The sequence below is a fragment of the Nycticebus coucang genome, chromosome 11 (genome assembly GCF_027406575.1).
Source record: "Nycticebus coucang isolate mNycCou1 chromosome 11, mNycCou1.pri, whole genome shotgun sequence".
Taxonomy (NCBI): domain Eukaryota; kingdom Metazoa; phylum Chordata; class Mammalia; order Primates; family Lorisidae; genus Nycticebus; species Nycticebus coucang.
The window spans coordinates 54,023,272-54,045,639 of record NC_069790.1 but is presented as its reverse complement, the minus strand read 5'-3'; the positions used below and the strand labels follow the sequence as shown (position 1 = coordinate 54,045,639).

The 22,368-nt window shown below is 37.5% G+C and overlaps 1 protein-coding gene across 1 annotated transcript in view; it reads left to right on the top strand.

Moving 5' to 3' along the window:
• Positions 1-22,161, top strand: part of SDHAF3 (succinate dehydrogenase complex assembly factor 3) — a 72,380-nt gene extending 50,219 nt beyond the window's left edge. Inside the window, exon 2 of the mRNA XM_053553944.1 lies at positions 21,852-22,161. Coding sequence (XP_053409919.1) covers positions 21,852-22,055 — 204 coding nt within the window. The 3' untranslated portion in view covers positions 22,056-22,161. The remainder of the gene's footprint in view (positions 1-21,851) is intronic.
• Positions 22,162-22,368: the final 207 nt, after the last annotated feature.

Genomic DNA, 22,368 nt, shown 5'->3' with positions numbered 1-22,368 from the left:
ACTTGTACATATATTTAAGTTACAATCTGTAATAAATCAGTCACTTTCTTCATTTTATAGCACCTTTACAAATATCTGTTACTCAAATCTGGGTGTTTGCAAACATCTCACCAATGAATGGAGTGAGTCTGTCACTTCAAAGAAAAGAACTGACCTTATTTATTACCAAAGGTAAAATTTTCACTTGAAAACTCAAATTTGTGTTTTGGAAAACTTGTTTCTACCACTGTAAGCCTGACAGTTCCCAGGGTTTCCCTCATTCAATTAGAGGTGATATTTACAAATATCATGTTTGATATTGCATGATAAAATACATCAGCATTTGAAAGATTGACATAATCTAGTGAGCAATGTTTTCCAAATAACCACTGCATGTTGTTACAGAATTATGTATGGATAAAAGGTTAATTCAAAGTACAAGAGAAAGCAATGAATTTTAATATAATAGAGTAGGAAAAGTTCATTAACATGAGTGGTACATTGCAACTAATCTTTAAAAATTGCCATTTATCCAGTTTGGTGTAACCTCATAGAATAATATTTACAGTTACCAGGAAAAACTATGAAAACGCCCAAAAGAGTGGTTTCTGATAAATGTTTAAACAACATTCATTTATTCATCATTAAGATGATAATTACTAAGTACTCTGTTCCAGGCATTACGCTAGATGTTGGCGAGTCAATCGAAAAGACAGGTGTGCCCCCTTTTTTAAATGAATGTTTTATTCTAGTGGGGGAAACAGAATAATAACAGATCAGGATAAATACTGAGCAGGAAGTTTAGGATTCTGAGAAAGAGTAACAGGGCTATATGGGTGAGTTAGGGAGGTGTCTCTGAGGAAGAGACATTTAAGGGGAGACCTGAGGGATGAGAAGCAGCAGCCAGGCGTGAGAAAGGCAGTCTTAAGACAAGGGGAAGAATACTCACAAAGACCCACTACCCAGAAAATCTATAGTATTTTACAGTCTGGATACAAATAACTTTTTAAAAATATTAACTGTTTACCATTTATTTCTCACCATAGTCCTGTAAGGTAGGTAATCCAGATATTATTACTGTAAGCATTTGGTGGTTCTGATAAAGTTATCTCATTAATTAGAATGCTGGATAACAGTTTTATCATTTTTTAATACCCCACGTTAAAGGCTGATAGATTATAAATTTAGTTCAAGAGCTATACTATACTGACGTATTAAGAAATTTATTGATACAAATTATATTACTAAAGAATAAAGTTACCATATAAAGCATAAAATATATAAATACCGCATTTTGCCATGCTAATGCGTATGCTTTTACCCAAATTTTTGAGAGAAAAATATGTACATAGAAGGTAGGCTAGCTCGGGAATGGGGGAGCCCAGCAGGCCTTCTAGGGCTGCTACCTCCCACCTGTGTCCTCTGAGCATATGGGATTCTTTTCTGGGAGGGTCTAGGGTCCGTTGGGAGCCTGCTGGAGCTGCTTCTAACAATGGCCTGATCAGGGGCAGGAATGGTGGTGGGACAAGTGAGGTGGGCTATGGTTGTGACAGAAGGGCTGAGGCCCAGCCGCATGGAGGAGATCAGGATCGGAAGGGGACCTGCCTGGCTGCCCACAGGCTGAGCAGCCTTATCAGGCTCCTGCCTGGCTAGCTGCACATGTGACCATCTTAGTTGGGCTGCAGTCCCCATGTGGTGAGGGAAGAACACCCAGGAGAGGGGAAAGGGGCAGCCTTCACAGAGCTTGCTGCTGTGGGAGGGTGGTTCAATCTGCACATTTACCCGGGGAGTGTTAATCCTCCCTAGATGTCTCTCCCTGCTGAAAGCCTGCTGCTTTCTTGAGGGGCATTTTCCTGAAAGTTTGGGCCAAAAAATGTGGGTGTGCGTTATACATGGGAGCACATTTTATGCAGGAAAATATGGTGGTCTATGTACCTTAAAAATGATCAGGAAAATATTTTTAAAATTAGTATTATTGATATATTTTTAGATGGTCAAGAGTTGCCTTTAGTAAAATAAGTTATATTTACCTTAAGTATAATGCTATTATTATTATTATTATTAAGCTTCTAGGAATGTTCGAATAAATTTCATAAACAAGAATGTGCTCATGTGTATGCATTGACTCCTCATTCTGATAGCATGACATAAACTATGACATATTTGATGTATATATGTCACAGTTGTACAGAATTTATAGTAGGTAAATGTAAAGAGTATTTGTAAACTAGTTCTTCCCTAACCTGGCTTTCTACTTCCTTAACCAAGAACCTTATGTGTTGTAAATAGCAAAGAACACCTTTTTTTTGCTCATTCATGGTGTTATAGGTGAATCCTGAGTTTGGTTTACTGCCCTGGGCTGAAGAGCCTGGGGAATTTGACTGCAGAGAGGCCTCGTTTCATGGGACCCTAGTGTCACTTTCTATTCTTTATATTGTGTGTGTCATCCATATCAGCATTCAGTGGCTGAGAAGTAGCATAGGTTGTCATTTGATGATACTTCGTGCAGTCCAAATTGATAATCTGTCATCAACGAGAGATTGGAAATTATAAAAACTGGTCCAAAAGAGCCAAGACATCAAATTTATTATCATTGCCAACATAGATTCCTTTTTTCTATACAATAAAACATTCTGTGTTAATTATTTTGGCAGATATGCTTCAAATCTCCAAGGTGTCTTTGAGTTTAGTTACTGTAATTCAAGTGACTTTCAGTTTTCTTGTGGCCCTTGTGTTTTGGTTTTTGCTCCTTTGGGAGGCATGGCATTTTTTAATCAGTTCTCCAGGGAAAGCTTGACAGAGTGCTCTGCTTAAATTTGCTGGTTCAGTATTGCTAAATAGAATCTTAAAATAATTGAATACATTTTGAAAGAAGGTACCTTTTTCCCTTGCTATGTCTAATTTGACATTCTCTTTGAGAGTTTAAATTTAATTTTTCAAAAATAAAAAAATACTGTCATTTTATTTTTCCAAGAAATTGTGGGAATAGCAACACAATATATGCCTGTTTTGTAAGGGAATTTATAAAATGCTTCATATAATTCAAAAGAAAAATAGGCTTTTTCAGACTAATTCCAATTATATAGCATGTGCAAAAATTGTGGTAGCATTTTTATGATTTAATCAGAAATCTTTTTTTATGCTCTCAAGGAAATTCTTTGTATATAAAATATAAAAAAGTCAAGTTTTTATAGGACAAATGTTATAGTTAGGCATTTTCTTAAATTATACTCTGTATAGTTGAGTTCTAACTGCTATCTTCTAAAATTCTATGTTCATAAAATATTTAAACCATTTACTTTGACTTGAAAGGAGGCCTTTGATAAATGCTTTTCTAAGTATGAATGTCCCTTTATAAAAAATTACCCTCATTTATAGAGCTTGAGAGTTTGGATTTTCAGTTATTGTGATTTCCTAAAATAAAAATGTTTCTAACCCTTCTTTTGGGCTATTTGGTTGGAATTTTGTCTTAAAGAACACAGAAGATCAAATGATATGTGATAAACCAAAATAATGAGAACCATTACTCTTTATGTTCAAATTATATTGATTACAATTGGCAAATTGATTTGGTCTCTATTGTTAGGACAGATCATGAAAACCAAAGCTAAAACTTCTTCATTCTAATTTTTTTCCTATAGCTTCTCTTTTTCCTTCTTTCTTTCCCTTCCATTTAATTATTTAACATTTATTATTAAAAAATCAAAATATTACAAAATATTACACAATATTCACAATATTTGTGAATAAAACATGAAAGGCTATCCTCAAAAATTTTGCAGGCATTCTTTCAGTTTTTTGTTTATATATACAAATATATAAATATTCTGTAATTTATATGCTTATATAAATTTGTACACATTTTAAAATATAACATGTCATCATGTTTAAATAGTATTCTGGTAATTTATTTTTTTGCTTATGTTAGGGAGCTTTTTATGTTAGTACACTTTTGACTTTATTCTTGTTAACTTTATTCTGTATTCTAGATCAGTGATTTTCAACAGGTATGCTGTGAAAATTTTTAAAGCTCTGTGATCAAATTATTTTGGAAAGAAGTTCAAAGCACAGTAAATATATTCTCCCCTCCCATTTTTTTGATCAGCATAATTTAATTGGACCATAGAAGTTTAACTATAGGTTCAAGTGTGCCATGAGATACAAAAGGTTGAAAAACACTGGCCTAGCTGAACCGTAGTTCATTCAACTACTCCTCATATGTATGTCTTTGTATGTATGTGTATTTTCTAAGATGTGAATGAGTTCACTAGTTTTTCTGCTTTGAAATTCCTATTACTTACATTTAGAGTCTCAGCTCTCTGAGATCCATAGATTTCTTTTCTTTCTTTCTTTTTTTTTCTTCAGTGATTTTAATTATAAATCTTTCATGTTCTCAAAGAAATGGAAAACCAGAAAGCAACAGTCAGGAAGTATACAAATATACAACTGGAAGAGATTACCACCCACGAAATCTGACAACTAAATCCTATTCAGGATTCTGAAAAAAGCATTTAGACAAAGTACTAGATAACTGGTTCTTATATAACCAAGGATGTTTATCACCTAGAACACTTCCCTATTATACATGGCTAGATCACCCTGGAACACTAAATCAAAGAGTCTGGAGCCAGGCTGTATATTTTTAAAATCTCTATGATCAACACCATTCCTAACTAAGAAGCACTGTATGAAAATGAATATAATGAAAATAAACCAGAATTTTTCTCCCTCCCACCCAGAGAGGGATTTGAGCATGAGCTACTACTAACTGCAGTCTGACAGGGTAGAGATGCCATCTACACGTCTCATGACCTTTCTGGGGAGCTCTAAGATACTCAAATATATAAAATGGCACACACAGGAGAGCTAGCTGTTTCTTGTGAAGCTGAACTTTACATCATGATGGCACTGGTTTAGAATTCCCATGCAGCACCTCAAATTATAAAGTAGAACCAACCTTTAAGACTTGTGGACACTTCTTATACTAAAGATAAAAACCATTTTCAAATGGGCCTCTTTGGGTCCCAGTATACCAGGTTGCTAGACTTTAAAATGTTGGTCACTATCTTGGATCTGGAACTGGCTTCTACTCTTCAAAAAAAGGAGTGACTTCTGAAAAGGTTGTGTTAGTTTGTAGTCCCCCCAGCAGTATAAAAGTGTTCCCTTCTGTCCACATCCACAGCAGCATCTGCAGCTTTGAGACTTTGTGATGTGGGCCATTCTCACTGGGGTTAGGTGATATCAGGGTAGTTTTGATTTGCATTTCTCTGATGATTAGGGATGATGAGCATGTTTTTTGTATGTTTGTTAGCCATTTGTCTTGTTTAGAGAACATTCTATTCATGTTTCTTACCCAGTGATATATGGAGTTGTTGGGTCTTTTTTTTGTTGACTAATTTGAGTTCTTTATAGATTCTCGTTATCAAGCTTTTGTCTGATTCATAATATGCAAATATCTTTTCCCATTCTGAAGGTTTTCTGTTTGCTTTGGATAATTGTTTCCTTAGCTGTACAGAAGCTTTTCAGTTTAATTAAACCCTATTTGTTTATTTTTTGTTGTTGCAATTGCCACAGAAGTCTTCTTTCTAAAATCTTTTCCCAGGCTGATATCTTCAAGTATTTTCCCCACACTTTCTTCTAGGATTTTTATTGTTTTATGCCTTAGATTTAAATCTTTTATCCATCTTGAATCAAATTTTGTAAGTGGTGAGAAGTGTAGGTCCAGTTTCAGTCTTTTACATGTGTTTATCCAGTTCTCCCAATACCATTTTTTGAATAGGAATTCTTTGCCCCTGTATATGTTCTTGTTGGCTTATCAAAAATCAGGTGGCTGTGAGCTGTTAGTTTCATCTCATGGTTTTCTATTTGGTTCTATCAATGTCTCTATTTTTGTGCCAATACCATGCTGTTTTGATCACTATGGCCTTGAAGTGTAGCTGAAAGTCTGGTAGGGTGATACCTCTGGCTTTGTTTTTATTATTATTATTTGCAGTTTTTGGCCAGGAGCGGGTTTGAACCCACCACCTCCAGTATATGGGGCTGGCACCCTACTCCTTGAGTCACCCTATTTTTATTATTAAGGATCGCTTTGGCTATACAGGGTTTCTTCTGGTTACATGAAAAAATGAATTATTTTTCCAAATCTTGAAAGTATGATGATGGTATTTTAATAGGGATTGCATTGAATCTATAGATTGTTTTGGGTAGACATTACCCAAAACATTTTATAGACATTTTCACAATGTTGATTCTTCCCAGCCATGAGCATGGTGTGTTCTTCCATTTATTAATATCTTCTGTTATTCTTTTTTTAGGGTTTCTTAATTTTCTTTGTAGAGGTCTTTCACTTCTTTTATTATATATATTCCTAGCTATTTAATTTTTTTTTAAGCTATTATGAAGGGGAAGGAAGTATGGAGAATCCTCACAGAACTCAAATTAGAAATCCCATTTGATCCTGCAATCCCATTAATGGGCATCTATCTAGAAGAAAAAAAATCCTTTTATCATAAGGACATTTGCACTAGACTGTTTATCCATAGCTCGATTTATAATTGCCAAAATGTGGAAACAGCCTAAATGCCCACCAACCCAGGAATGGATTAACAAACTGTGGTATATCTGTACCATGGAATACTATTCAGCCTCTAAAAAAGATGGACATTGTACATCTTTTGTATTAAATTAACCTGGATAGAGATGGGACACATTCTTCTTAGTAAAGCATCATAAGAATGGAGAAGCAACAATCCAATGTATTCAATTCTAATATGAAGGCAGTAGATGAGCTAATATGGGGGCTGGGGTAGGGGAATGAAGCAAGTGGGGAGAGGGAAGGAGAGAGAGGGATGGGGCTTCACGGCGTATGGCACACCTCTTGGGGATGGGACATGATTATAAGAGGGACTTTATCTAACAGATGCAATAAGTAAAACCTAAGTCTTTGTACCCTCAAGGAATTCCAAATAATAAAAAAGGGAGGGGTAACTATTAACAGTAGGAATGTTATACCTGGACTTTGTACCAAGCTCATAGATTTGGGTTTGCAAGGCAAAACAGACTTTCAAGTTAAACAACAGTTGTAACCAAAACTTTAATCCTAAGGATTCTCACGAAACATATTACAAATGACAACATCAAAAAAAAAAGTCTTGCACAGTAACTCAAAGTTCAGCTCTACAATGCCCCCTTAAACTGGCAGGACATTGGTATTTTGATATTTCAGATTTCCAATTAAAGAATGTTACAAAAGCTATACGTTCATATATGGCAATTACATAAGGAACTTTTGGATCTAAAGCAAAGGTAAAGTTTCTTGGAATTTATCACACTCTATACCAGCTAGGCAATCTCTGCCCAGGATGAAAACTTGTTGGATTTTTCATAAACCTCTAATTTAGTACAATGGTGTAGTTTTATTTTTACCTTCTGGTTTGTTTCACAGCACCTTTGGAAAGACTATTTGTTCAACTATAATTGCATACTATATCCCAGAGATGGGGGAAAAAGTAAATCTTGGTTCAATTTTTTTTTTGATACAAAACTAGTTTTATTTGTTTATTTTTAATTTTTTTATTGTTAAGTCATAGCTGTGTACATTTGTGCAATCAAGGGGTACAATGTGCTGGTTTCATATGCAATCTAAAATATTTTCATCAAACTGTTAGTTGTATGTAGACATTTGTCTTCTGCATTTAGTAGGTTTCGCCTGTACCCATTCTAAGATGCACCGTAGGTGTGGCCCCACCCATTACCCTCCCTCCACCCTGACTTCCCCCTTCCCTTCCCCTCCCTTGGCCCTTTCCCCATATTCTTGTACTATTGGAGAATACTTAGAGATCTAAAAATAGACCTGCCATTCGATCCTATAATTCCTTAACTAGGTTTATACCCAGAAGACCAAAAATCACAATATAACAAAGACATCTGTACCAGAATGTTCATTGCAGCCCAATTCATAATTGCTGAGTCATGGACGAAGCCCAAGTGCCCATCGACACTTCATATAAGTGGGTTATAGCCTTCATATAAAAGCTATAAATTAGCTTCATAGTAGGGCTGAGTACATTGGATACTTTTTCTTCCATTCTTGAGATACTTTGCTAAGAAGAACATGTTGCAGCTCCATCCATGTAAGCATGAAAGAGGTAAAGTCTCCATCTTTCTTTAAGGCTGCATAATGTTCCATGGTATACATGTACACAATTTGCTAGTCCATTCGTGGGTTGATGGGCACTTGGGCTTCTTCCATGACTCAGCAATTATGAATTGGGCTGCAATGAACTTTCTGGTATAGATGTCTTTGTTATATTGTGATTTTTGGTCTTCTGGGTATATACCTAGTAAAGGAATTATAGGATCAAATGACAGGTCTATTTTTAGATCTCTAAGTATTCTCCAAACATCCTTCCAAAAGGAACGTATTAGTGTGCATTCCCACCAGCAGTGTAGAAGTACGCTCTTTTCTCCGCATCCACGCCAACATCTCTGGTTTTGGGATTTTATGTGGGCTACTCTTACTGGGTTTTGATTTGCATTTCTCTGATGATTAAGGATGATGAGCTTTTTTTCATGTGTCTACAGATCTACATGTGTCTGTAGATCGTGTGTCTGTCTTCTTTAGAGAGGTTTCTCTTCAAGTCCTTTGCCCACCCTGAGATGGGATCACTTATTCTTTTCTTGCTAATATGTTTGAGTTCTCTGTGGATTCTGGTTATTAGACCTTTATCGGAGGTATAACCTGCAAATATTTTCTCCCATTCTGAGGGCTTTCTGCTTGCTTTGCTTACTATGTTCTTGGCTGTGCAGAAGCTTTTTAGTAGGTCCCAGTAATGTATTTTTGATACTGCTTCAGTTGCCTGGGGAGTCCTCCTCATAAAATATTCCCCCAGGCCGATTCCTTCAGGAGGTTACCCTGCACTTTCTTCAAGCATTTTTATAGTTTCATGTCTTAAGTTTAAATCTTTTATCCAGTGACAGTCTATCTTAGTGAAGGTGTGGATCCAGTTTCAGTCTTTAACAGATCGCCAGCCAGTTCACCCAGCACCATTTGTTAAATAGGGAATCTTTTCCCCACTCAATGTTTGCAATTGGCTTGTCAAAGATCAAATAACAGTAAGTAGCTGGGTTCATCTCTTGGTTCTCTATTCTGTTCCAGACATCTACTTCTCTGCTTTTGTGCCAGTACCATGCTGTTTTGATCACTATAAATTATAGTACAGTCTCAAGTCTGGTAGCGTGATTTCTCCTGCTTTGTTTTTATTTCTGAGTAATGTTTTGGCTATTCAAGGTTTTTTCTGATTCCATATAAAATGAAGTATTATTTTTTCAAGATCTTTAAAATATGACAGTGGAGCTTTGATAGGAATTGCATTAAAATTATATATTGCTTTGGGTAATACAGACATTTTGATGGTTGATTCTTCCCAGCCATGAGCATGGTATGTTTTTCCATTTGTTAACATCTTCAGCTATTTCTTTTCTTTAAGTTTTATAGTTCCCTTTATAGAGATCTTTCATATCCTTTGTTAGATAAACTCCCAAATATTTCATCTTCTTTGGCACTACTGTGAAAGGAATAGAATCCTTGACTGTTTTTTTGGCTTGGCTATTATTGGTTTATATAAAGGCTACAGATTTATGGGTGTTGATTTTGTAGCCTAAGACATTGCTGTATTCTTTGATCACTTCTTAAAGTTTTGTAGTAGAACCCCTAGTGTTTTCCAGATATACGATCATGTCATCTGCGAAGAGTGAAAGTTTGATCTCTTCTGACTCTATGTGGATACCCTTGATGGCCTTTTCTTCCCTAATTGCAATGGCTAAAACTTCCATTACAATGTTAAAGAGCAAAGGAGACAATAAGTAACCTTGCCTGGTTCCTGATCTAAGTGGAAATGATTTCAATTTAACTCCATTCAATACAATATTGGCTGTGGGTTTGCTGTAGATGGCCTCTATTAGTTTAAGAAATGTCCCTTCTATACCAATTTTCTTAAGTGTTCTGATCATGAAGGGATGCTGGATATTATCAAAGTCTTTTTCTGCATCAATTGAGAGAATCATATGGTCTTTGTTTTTTAATTTGTTTATGTGCTGAATTATATTTACAGGTTTATTTATATTGAACCAGCCTTGAGACCCTGGGATAAAACTCACTTGGTCATGGTGTATAATTTTTTTGATGTGTTGTTGGATTCTATTTATTAGGATCTTATTAAGTATTTTTGCATCAATATTCATTAGTGATATTGGTCTATAATTTTCTTTTCTTGTTGGGTCTTTCCCTGGTTTAGGGATCAAGGTGATGTTTGCTTCGTAGAATGTGTTGGGTAATATTCCTTCTTTTTCTATATTTTGGAAGAGGTTTAGTAATATAGGTACTAGTTCTTCTTTAAAGGTTTGGTAGAATTCTGACATAAAGCCATCTGGTCCTGGGCTTTTCTTTTTAGGGAGATTTTGTATAGTTGATGCTATTTCAGAACTTGATATAGGCCTGTTCAAAATTTCCTCTTCGTTCTGGTTAAGTCTTGGTAGGTGGCGTACTTCCAAGTATTGGTCGATTTCTTTCAGATTTTCATATTTCTGAGAGTAAAGTTTCTTGTAATATTCGTTAAGGATTTTTTGAATTTTGGAGGGGTCTGTTGTCATTTCATCTTTACCATTTCTGATTGATGAAATTAGAGATTTACTCTTTTTTTCCTGGTTAGGTTGGCCAAAGGTTTATCTATTTTATTGACCTTTTAAAAAAAACAACTTTTGGATTTATTGATCTGTTGTATAATTCTTTCATTTTCAATTTCATTTAATTCTGCTCTGATTTTGGCTATTTCTTTTCTTCTACTGGGTTTGGGGTTGGAATGTTCTTCCTTCTCCAGTTGCTCGAGATGTCCCATTAAGTTATTAACTTCCTCTCTTTCTGTTTTCTTGAGGAAGGCTTGCAGTGCTATAAATTTCCCTTTTAGAACTGCCTTTGCAGTATCCCAGAGGTTCTGATAATTTGTGTCTTGATTGTTGTTTTGTTCCAAAAATTTGGTGATTTCCTTCTTAATATTGTCATAACCCATCTATCCTTCAGCATAAGGTTATTTAGCTTCCATGTTCTTGTATGGGTATACAGATTCCTGTTGTTATTGACTTCAACATTTATTCCATGATGGGCTGAGAAGATTCAAGGGATAATTTCTATTTTTTTAAATTTGCTGAGGTTAGATTTGTGGCCCAGGATGTGGTCGATTTTGGAGTATGTTCCGTGGGCTGTTGAGAAGAATGTGTATTCAGTTTTGTTGGGATGAAATGTTCTGTAGATGTCTGTTAAATCCAGATGTTGAATGTTTAATTTTAAATCTAAGATTTCTTTGCTTAGCTTCTTTTTGGAGGATCTATCCAGCACTGCTAAAGGGGTGTTAAAATCTCCAACTACTATGGAACTGGAGGAAATCAAGTTGCTCATGTCTGTTAAGAGTTTCTCTTTTAAATTGAGGTGTGTTTTGGTTGGGTGCATAAATATTAATAATTGAAATCTCATTGTATTGAGTATTACCTTTGACAAATATGAAGTGTCCATTCTTATCCTTCCTTATTTTGGTTGGTTTAAAACCGATTGCATCTGCAAATAGCATTGCAATGCATGCTGTTTTCTGCTTTCCATTTGCCTGGAGTATAGATGACCATCCCTTCACCTTGAGTCTATATTTGTCTTTTAATGTAAGATGAGATTCTTGTATGCAGCAGATATCTGGCTTGAGTTTTTGAATCCAGTCAGCCAACCTGTGCCTGTTTAGAGGACAATTTAAGCCATTCACAGTAATTGAGAGTATTGATAAGCCTGGTAGAATTTTGGGTATCAAGTTTTTCGAAAGTCCAGTGGACATTTTTAATTCTTTCACCACTGTGGAAGTTGGAATTTGATCAAAAGTTTCTGAGTGAGTTTACTTTTGTGGTTTAGCATTGTGCTGGTCATTATGGAGGATAGGTATTAGAATATCCTGCAGAGCTGGTTTAGTTATGGCAACTTTCTTCAGCATGTGAATGTCATGAAAGTATTTAATTTCTCCATCATAAATGAAACTCAGTTTAGCTGTATAAAGTATCCTGGGTTGAAAGTTATTTTGTTTTAGGAGATTAAAGGTCAATGATCACCCTTTTCTAGCTTGAAAAGTTTCAGCAGAGAGATCTGCAGTCATTTTAATATTCTTCCCCTTGTAGGTTATGGTTTTCTTACGTCTGGTTGCTTGCAGATTTTTCTCCTTCATGTTAACTTTGGCAAAGTTAAGTATAATGTGTCTGGGAGATATTTTATTTGGATTCAGTCATGCTGGGATTCTGAAACTGTCTGCTATCTGAATTTCAGATTCTCTTGCCATATTTGGGAAGTTCTCGATAATCTCTTGGAGTAAAGCATTGGGGCCTTTTGAAACAACATCTTTGCCTTCTTTGGGGGAGTTGATCTACTCTGATTATTCATGTTGCCAGAGTTGTTCTGCTGATCCCCGCCCCCACCATGAATATTTTTTCACCATTTTGCTAGAGAAGCTGGTAAGATGAAATTTAATTGAGGGCTCCTGGAATTGTAGTTAACCAGCCCTTTACAAATAAACTGGGACTGTTGATTGCAGCTTTTCCCCTAGAGCTTTACAAAGGTCCCATTCAGTACTATAGCATGAAACTCTGGGGAACTGCTTGGTGTGGTAGGGCTTTATTCAGCTAGTCTCTGTCCAATCCTAGTGAATCAGTGGCTTTGGGCTGAAATCTCAGCTGTGGAGATATATAAGCAACCAAGACACCCCACCACCCAAGAGTCAACAACTGGAAAAGGAGAATCCCACACTCCCACAATACAGCCAGGGTACAATCTTGTTGGTTCCCCGGGTGATCGGCCCAGGTCAAGAGTTCAAAACCAATTATCCCAGTCAACACAAACACTGATCAGGTGGGAGAGTTCAAAAGGTCTTCAGCATCTAGGCAGCAGGGGTCCACTGGCAGTTCATGTGTAACTTACTCCAGTTCTCTGTGGAGGCAGAAAGGCCCACCCAGCAAAATAGTCCAGGGAGTGCTGGTGCCTTCTTTCTCGCCTTGTACCTCTGTCACACCCAGGCACTGTGGCCCAGTACTCTCCAATGAGCAAATGCTCCAGGGATTTGGGCCTGCCAGAGTCAGAGAGAAATCAATGCCTCATCAGCCAAGCGACCACACTCTGTCACCAGCCGGCTGGGGGAGTTGAAGTCTGACTAGCTCGGGTGCTTAATGGAAACTGGGGAGTGTTCCACCTGAGCTCGTTCCAAACCAGAGGTTAACAAAGCAGCAAATATTTTTCGCCCTCAGAGATCATGCCTCTGCCCCAGCTGCTCTGCCCCTCTGGCATCCCTGCAATGCAAGATCTAGCTCCCTCTGGCAGTCCACAGAATTGTGGAGGTGTCTCTCCAAAATTTGATCCTAGCAGGATCGTTCTATTAATGTTGCTGCTAGGTGGGAGGTGTCTCCCCTTCGGTTTCCCTGCCTCTACGGTTCCCAAGCCTCTACCTATTGTAGGGAGACCTAACCCTCTACCCGTTGCTGAGTTGGTCTTTCTCAGAACCAAGCCAGAGACCCTTGTGCCTTTCCGCACTGTTAGCAGATTCACTGTTAGCAGATTCACTGTTACAGTGTAGCTGCGCTACCTCTAACCATGTAATGCCCAGTCTTAATAAAGAACTGGGAATGTTCTAGTCTCTTCAAGGGTTGGGCTTCTAGACTGTCAGGCCAGGGGGAAGGGTGGACTAGGAGTTCAAGGTGGCAGGGAAAATATTTGTTCAACCTTCATGCCAGATAAGGGAATGCCAAGCCTCACAGCAGGGACTGTCTGGAGAAAGAGTTCCACCTTTCAGCAACTCGTTTCTGTGGGGTGAGAGAAGACCTCAGTTCATCGCTTACTAGTATAGTAGAGATCTCGCAGCAAGCAAGCACACAATTCTTGGGGGAGGGGATGGACATGTATCCTCTTTGGAGTGGGTTCTGTACCTGAAATTTGTTTCCTTGGAGTTGCAGCTTGCCTCAGCATAGAAGATGTACAATTATCAACCTCTTCTTTCAGCTTGGCTCCCACCCTTCAGCTTTGTTGGGTTCTTTCTGGCTGTTATCTCTCCCTCTGGATGGGAGCTTCTGTTGAAAGCTGGCTTCAGTTGGCTATCATCCCCCACACCCCTTTGCTCTTGTTCAAAGTAAAAATTGAAGGTAAAAAAAATAGCCAACCCAAGGTTTTAGCATAACACAAGGCACATTGAAACAAAACAAACAAACAAAAATCAGACACACAAACAAACAATCAAGAACAAACAAAACTCGAATAGCCTGATGTAAGCACGCTCAGCAACCATAAGAGGAAGGGGAGGGCTCAATGCCTTTAGCCCAGCAGCCAGGGCACCGGCCACACGCACCTGAGCTGGCAGGCTCGAACCTGGCCCAGGGCCCATCAAACAACCTTGACAACCACAACTAAAAAACAGCCGGGTACTGTGGCGGGTGCCTGCAGCCCCAAGCCACCTGGGAGGCTGAGGCAAGAGAACCGTTCAGCCCAAGAGAGTTAGAGGTTGCCATGAGCTGCAATGCCACAGCACTCTACCAAGGGCAACATAGCAAAACTCTGTCTAAAAAAAAAAAAAAGAGAGAAAAATAATTAACAAAAAATTTTTAACAATGACTCCTACAAGAAAGAAAAAGGGAAAAAAGCAAAATGAATGAGCAAAGAGAGAAAAAAAGGCAACAAAATTATATAGATATATATATCAACACGCAACTATATATATGCAGTAGGGATGCAATTTAGTAGGAATGTATTTAATGTTGTAATATACTTTCTGGACACCAGGTGGCACCATGAGTGGTTCCCAGGCTTAAATTGTTCTTGCTGTTTGCCTGAATACCTGCTTGGCGCCTAGACCCTGCTGAACTGGGGAGTCCAACCATCTCAAAAAAATCTTCACAGACAGGTTTCACAAATTCTCCCTGCCACAGTTCCTGTGAAGTGCGGGATATCCTCGGCCAGTTCTGAGTGTAAGACGACTGGCTGTGGGTGAGACTCAAATCGCTGCGCCTGGCCCACGCAGAAAGGTGCCTGTGGCAATCGCCATCTCCCAAATTCCAAAACTGGCCTCTTCCTATCCAGGATCTTTCCCGTCTGAGTGTCTCTCCCCCTGCCTAGATGTGGTGGTGCTGCACCAGAAGGCACCCCACTCTGGCCACCTAATTCTGCTGGGGAGTTTACAATTCACCAGTCTTTCCACACAATACCTAGTTTCCCATACTTGCAAATGTAACTATTTCAAAGTAGTTAATCTCAAAAGGATGTATTAAACAGCCCCAGTTTTATTCATACTTGTAAATATAACTATTTCAAAGTAGTTAATCTCAAAAAGATACATTAAACAATACCTAGTTTTCCCAGGAACTGGGAACTGCAATCCTCCGTGGTGGGGCTGGTTGCTGCAGCTGCTGCCTGCAGCCACCGTAGCCATGGGGCGCAAATTTTCCTGGCAGTCTCTGCAGCTCTGGATTACACTCCAAGTCCAGCAATCCGCCACCTTGCTGCACGCCCGAACTGCCACTCTACACCAGTGTTCCGTGCAGGGAATGATCCAGCCCACTCACTCTCACCTGTTGTCCAGCAGAGCTGAGCTAAACGTCCTTCCCGTCCGCCATCATGCTCCGCCTTCCGTATATCAGCAGTAATTCTTAATACCATCAAACATCCAATCAGTTTAAAGTTTCCTGATTGTCTCTTTTTATTAACAGTATTGTTTGCTTTAATAAGAATCAAATAAATCTGTTTCTAAAGTTTTTCCTTTTTGTAGCTTTTTATTTTGAGTGAATTTTAGACTTAGAGGCTTCTCATGTTAGCTAAATTTACATAACCAGTTATCAAAACTAGGACATAACATTGATGCAATGCTACTATTAACTACAGATTATGTTACATTTCACTAGGATTTATACTAATTTTCTTTTTCTATTCCATGGCCTAATCCATAATGCCACATCACTTAATCTGCATAATTTGGGTCACCCTAGTTCTCTTAATCTGTGACATTTCCTCAGTCCTTCCTTGTCTTTCATGACCTTAAAACTTTTAGAGAGTACTGGTTGGCTATTTTGTAGAGTGTCCTCTAATGCGGGTTTGTCTGATATTTTCCTATGCTCAGATTGAGGTTGTATGTTACTGGAAAGAACACTACAGACACGATACTCTCCTCCTAGTGCATGATTATTGGGCGGTACATGAGGCGATATGGCTTATTACAGGTATTCACCTTGATCATTTGGTTTCTTACAGGTTTCTTCATTGTAAAGTTGTTGTTTTTCCTTTGCTGGTTCTGACAGTGGGGTTGTTATCCAGTTTTTTGTGGTCTGCATTTTGCTTATTGCATTACCTTGGTGATTTAAACACTTTATTCTGTATCCTGTATTTCCTAAATTGGCAGTTATATTTAGAGGCTTATTAGGTGCAGATTAATTTTAGGAGGATATAGGTGATATATGCTTCCATCAGGAATGCATAATATCTGGTTGTTTCTCTTCTTATCATATTCTTTGAAATGGTTTAGTTTTATTAATTCAAATTACTAATGGTAATTTAGTGTTATCAGTTTGATTCTGATTAAAAACAAGTATAATACACAGACAGAAGACTGAGGACAGAGCTGGTCTCTCAAAACGTTTCCAATTATTCTGTCACTGATAAACTGGTACTACAGGGCGTCTGCCTTTTCAAAAATTGTCTTGAGAAACAGGATTAGTGAGCCATACTTAATTTGTTTTTACTGACAAATTTAAGTTGTGAAGTTAGGCTGTAAATTAAATATTGTAAATTAAACAATTTAAAATTTAACAACTTAAAATTTAAATTGTTAAATTCAGCATAATAGGAAAGGCAGTTTTTTTTTTTCCATTAGAATTTCTTAAGACTATGTTTCTATAGTTCTCTGTTACATTGGTTTCTAGCGGCTACTATGATAAATTAACACAATTAAATGCTTGAAATAACAAATTTACTCTCTTTAAGTTCTGGAAGACTAATCAAAATGTCAACTCACTAGGGGAAAATCCGTATTTTGCCTCTTACAGCTTCTGCTGGGTGCCAGGATTCCCTTGATTTGTCGCCGTATCACTCCAAACTCCGTCTCTGTCTTCATATTACCTTCTCCTCTCTCTTGCCTAATTTCTCTTAGCCTCCTTCTTATAAGAATACTTGTGATGGTATTTACAGCCAGGCAGGTAATCCAGGATAATCATCTCATCACAAAGTATTTAATTTAATCTTATCTGCAAAACCTTTAACATACAAGGTAGCCCTCAAAACTCCAGGGATAAAGACTTGACATCTTTGGGGGACAGCATTCATTCCGCTACATCTGCTCTAGGCAGCTCTGAGACAGCCACTTCACCTGAGGTGAGGAGCACTGTACATTCACTTTAATTCAAGAGATGAATCATAGGAATCTTCTAGTTTGGGGGTTAGCTTCAGTCTTCGAGGGCAGCTTGAAACCAGAGGGCAGAGCAGCTCACGTCTAGTTACTCCCTACCTCCACCCTTTCCTTCCAGCTTGATTTTCTTTCTGGCAGGGTGACCGATTAAGAAAATTCATATTTTATTTCTGCTGTTCCCTGTATCAGGACATCTCCAAACTACTGTGTTAAAGTCGGTACTATTTTTTTTTTGCTATCTCTTTTGTGTCCTCCCGGAAGAGGAACATTGCGAGTACATGGGATAAAGACTATTAGGTAATGGGTGGTGTGGGGTAGGCTTGGAGCTAGGGTTTGGGGGTTTGTTGGTGACAGTCTTTGTACTCAAGATGTATTTTTTCTGGGAATGTCCCCATGTCACTTTCCAATCCTTGTGTTTGTCCCAGATTGCCCTCTGATTCGTCAGTCCGTGACATTGCAGGCTACTGTTCAAATTCTAGGCACCCCTCAGCACCAACGGAGACCTTCCTTCAGACAAATAGCTATAAAAATGAGACTCTGACCCAGTTCTCTCTGCTGCCCTCCAAAGAGTCAACTACTTTTCAATTTCTGTTAAAATGTGGTTGGTCTCTAGTATCTTTGGATTGTTATTTTGTTATATTTTATCCAGAGTTTATAATGTTATCTGTAGGAAGATTGTTTTGATAAAAGCTACTCCACCATTAATGAAATAATTGCATATTTTTTTAAGTAAACATATATATGTATATATATTTTTTGTGGTAAAAATATATACCATAAAATTTGCCATTTTAACCATCTTCTCTTTTTTGAGACAAGGTCTCACTCTGTTGCTCAGGCTAGTGTGAAATGCAGTGGTGTCATCATAGCTCACAGCAACCTGAAACTCCTACCCACAAGTAATCCTGCTGCCTCAGCCTCCTGAGTAGCTGGGACTATAGGCTTGTGCACCACACCCAGCTAATTTCTTCTGTTTTTGGTAGAGTAGGGGTCTCACTCTTGCTCAGGCTGGTCTGGAACTCAAGCGATCCTCCCTCCTTACCTCCCAAAGTGGTAGAATTATAGTCATGAACTACTGCACCTGGCTCATTCTACCTATTTTTAAATGCAAAAATTTAGGGGCTTTTTATGTTTATAATGTGAGCATTTGTTACCACTAAGTATACCTCGTGTTTTAATAGCAACTCCGTGCCTATGAAGCAATAACACTTCAGTCTACCTCCCTCTCAGTCCTTGGCATTGTCTATTCTACTTTCTCTTTTTATGAACTTGCCTATTCTTGATACTTCTTATAAGTGGAGGCATACAAAATTTGTGCTGTCACGTATGGCTTATTTCATTTAGCACAGTGTTTTCAAGGTTCATCCATGTTGTAGCATGGATCAGGGTGTATAATATTCCGTTGTAGGTCTATACCACATTTCTGTTATCTGTTGATGTGCACTGGGGTTGTTTCCACCTGTTGGTTGTCATGAATGTTTTTGCTGTGAATATGCATATACAAGTATCTGTCGCTGCTTTTAGTTATTTTGGATATATACATTGCACACAAACTTTATGACCACCCACTACTTGAGCGCATATAGTGGGTCACGTGGCAATTCTATGTTTAGTTTTTTGAGGAACTGCCAGACTTTTCTTCAGTGCCTATACCATTTTATATTCTCACCATTAATGTATGTGGGTTCCAATTTTTTCACATCCTTGCCAATGTTTGGTGTTTTCTGGGTTTTTAAAATTGTAATAGCCAACCTAGTGAATGTGAAGTGGTATCTTACTGTAGTTTCGATTTTATTTCTCTAGTAACAAATGATATTGAGTATCTTTTTGTGTGCTTGACCATTTGTATGTCTTCTTTGGAGAAACATTTTGTAATTGGGTTGTCCTTTTGATGTTGAGTTGTACTTTTTTATGTAGTTTGGGTACTAAACCCCTGTCAGATAAATGAGTCACAGATTTTTTTTTTTTCTGAGTATATAATTTGTCTTTTTATTTTCTTGATAGTGCCTATTAAAATTAAAACAAAGTTTTTCATTTTGCTGAAGTCTTTTTTTTTTTTTCTTTTACTACTCAGGCTTTTGATGTCATATGTAAGAATCTATTGCCAAATCAAAGGTCATAAAAATTTACCCATACGTTATCTTCTAGGAATTTTATGATGTCTGTCTTAGATCCATTTCTAGTTAATTTTTGTATATGGTTGAAGGTAGGGGTCCAACTTGACTCTTCTGCATGTGAAAATCTGATTTTCTCAGCACCATTCTATGAAGAGGTTCCCCTATTAAATATTCTTTTGTCAAAAATCAGTTTGCTATATTTTTCATATATAAAGGTTTATTTATGGACTCTGATTTCTATTCTGTTGGTATTATTTGTATAACCTAATGCCAGTACCACACTGTTTTGATTATGGTAGCTTTGTGGTACATTTTGAAATTGGGAGGTATGAATCATTCAATTTTGTTGTTCTTATTCAAGATTAATTTGGCTATTCAGGGCCCCTTATATTTCCATTCGGGTATGAATATCAGCTTTTCCATTTCTGCAAATGAGTAACCTTTTTAGGCTTACTGTTAATGTTAATACATAGGCATTTAATTTATTTGGTACTTCTTCTTTAATCCATTGTCGGAATTAACTTCAGTGTAGTTGTCCTTTCTCCTACTGAAATACAGTTAGATTGTTTACAGTTTTTTACTTTAATAAGAAGTGCTTCCAGTGAATTCTCTTGGCATGCTACTTGTTGACATGTTTGAAAGTTTCTTTAGGATTGTAGTTCTCAACCAGGGGTGATTTTGCCTGCTAGGGAACAAATTTGACAATGTTGGAGACATTTTTGATTATCATGACTAAAGGAAGAGGTGCTACTGGCATCAAGCGGGTAGAGGTCAGAGATGCTGCTAAACATTCTACAATGTGGGCAGAGTCCCACCCACTTCACAGCAGAGAATTATGCAAATTATCCAAAAATCTTAATAGTACCAAAGTTGAGAAACCCTGCTCTGAGTCATATACTTAGAAATAGAATTGATAAAGCTTAGGGTACATGCAGTGTTTTCATTTTGTTATTATATGAAATGTACTTTTGTAAAAATATGCAGAAGATGTTATATCCAATACAGGTGAAGGTTCGGAATGTTTGGAATTAACATTAAAGTTGCTTTAGTGATGCTGGCAATCTAGCAATTATAAGTAACTTAGATATATTGACTAGATTGAATTGTAGTATTATCCAGAGTTAACCATTTCATTCACTTACCTAGAGTGTGTATATAGTCTTTAACTTCATGAATTGAAATTCATTGATACTGTGCAATCCTCTAGACTTAAGACCCCTAGATAAAAGTGTCTACGTGGAGACTCCCAAGGGAGTTCTTCAGTTCTTTCCCCCTTCTGGAAGCTCTGGTGCTTTTTACTTCTTCTGTATTCCTTTTAACTTCTAATAAAAGTCCTGTCTTACCACTGGAAAAGAAAAAAAAAAAAAAAGAAATTCATTGATACTTCCTGCCTGATTAAAAGATTGATTTTAGAGTGGGAGTCTGTTCATAAAAATGGCACTTGTGCAGACGGGACATTTGGAATACTAGGCTGAACATCATGAATAAGAGCAAAATTACAACATAAAAAGATATAGAGTTTTTCTTAACAAAGACATATTTAAAAAGTTTCTTTTGCTCTAATGTGTTTAAATTTAAATTTTAAACTGTAGACAGAGGAATGAACTTAAGGTTTTTTTTTTTTTAGAGACAGAGTCTCACTTTGTCACCCACGGTAGAGTGCTGTAGTGTCACAGCTCACAGCAATCTCCAGCTCTTGGGCTTAAGTGATTCTCTTGCCTCAGCTTCCTGAGTAGCTGGGACTACAGGCACCTGCCAGAGTGCCCGGCTATTTTTTGTTGTTGTTGCAGTTTGGCTGGGGCTGGGTTTGAACCCGCCACCCTCAGTATATGGGGCCAGTGCCCTACTCACTGAGCCATAGGCACTGCCCCGAACTTAATGTATATTGAGACCTACTTTTAGGCCTATAAGACCCATGACCCACCTTTGAAAATTTGATGCACGTAAGTATGTGCGTATGCATGTGCACACAACTTTGCATCTGGTTTTGGGTGGTTTATGCATGCTCCTGAAGCCATCCATGGACCGCTCCATTCCCTGGTGATCCTCAGGTTAAGAACTTTGCTAAAAGCTTATTGAAACGGTTGAAACACTAAAAATAATACGTAGATAAAATTACCACTGAATAGTAAAGACACAACAGTATTATTTATATCTTCCTGACCAAATGCAGAACATTTAGTGATAGAGAAGAATGGTGCCCTGGAAGTAGAATTGAAGTTCTCCAGCATTAAAGTGAATATAAGTATTTTTTAAACTTTATATCTGTGACCTTTACTTTTGTCTCTCTTTTTACTAGATGTATGCAGCAGTGTTATGGCAACAAACTAATGAAAACAGACAAAATTCAACTGAGAAAGCATGTTTTGGCATCTCTCTCCCAGAAGAAAAACTTAATGACTTTCGTGATGAACAGATTGGACAATTGCAGGAGCTGATGCGGGAAGCTACTAAACCCAATAGGCAATTTAGTATTCCTGAGTCTACAAAACCAAAGCGTTAGTCTCTATAAGAAGAAAGATTAACAAAATGTATAAAATTCAGAACCTCCCCTTTTAAACTGTCATTGGTTTTTAAAATTTATTATTTGAGCTTTGAGAATACCTCATGTTAATAAAACATCAAGTATTATATTTTTGGATGTTCTGAATGCAGAATATGGTTCAGGGTCACTAGTGACAAGTGAAAAACTCTGACATTAGTAGAGTAACAGTACTTGTTGGATGGAGTTTGATTTGGGGACTAAACATAAATGTCTATAATGGACAGACTTCTGGAATTTTGCCTAAATTTGTTTATATATAAATTTTTAAAGT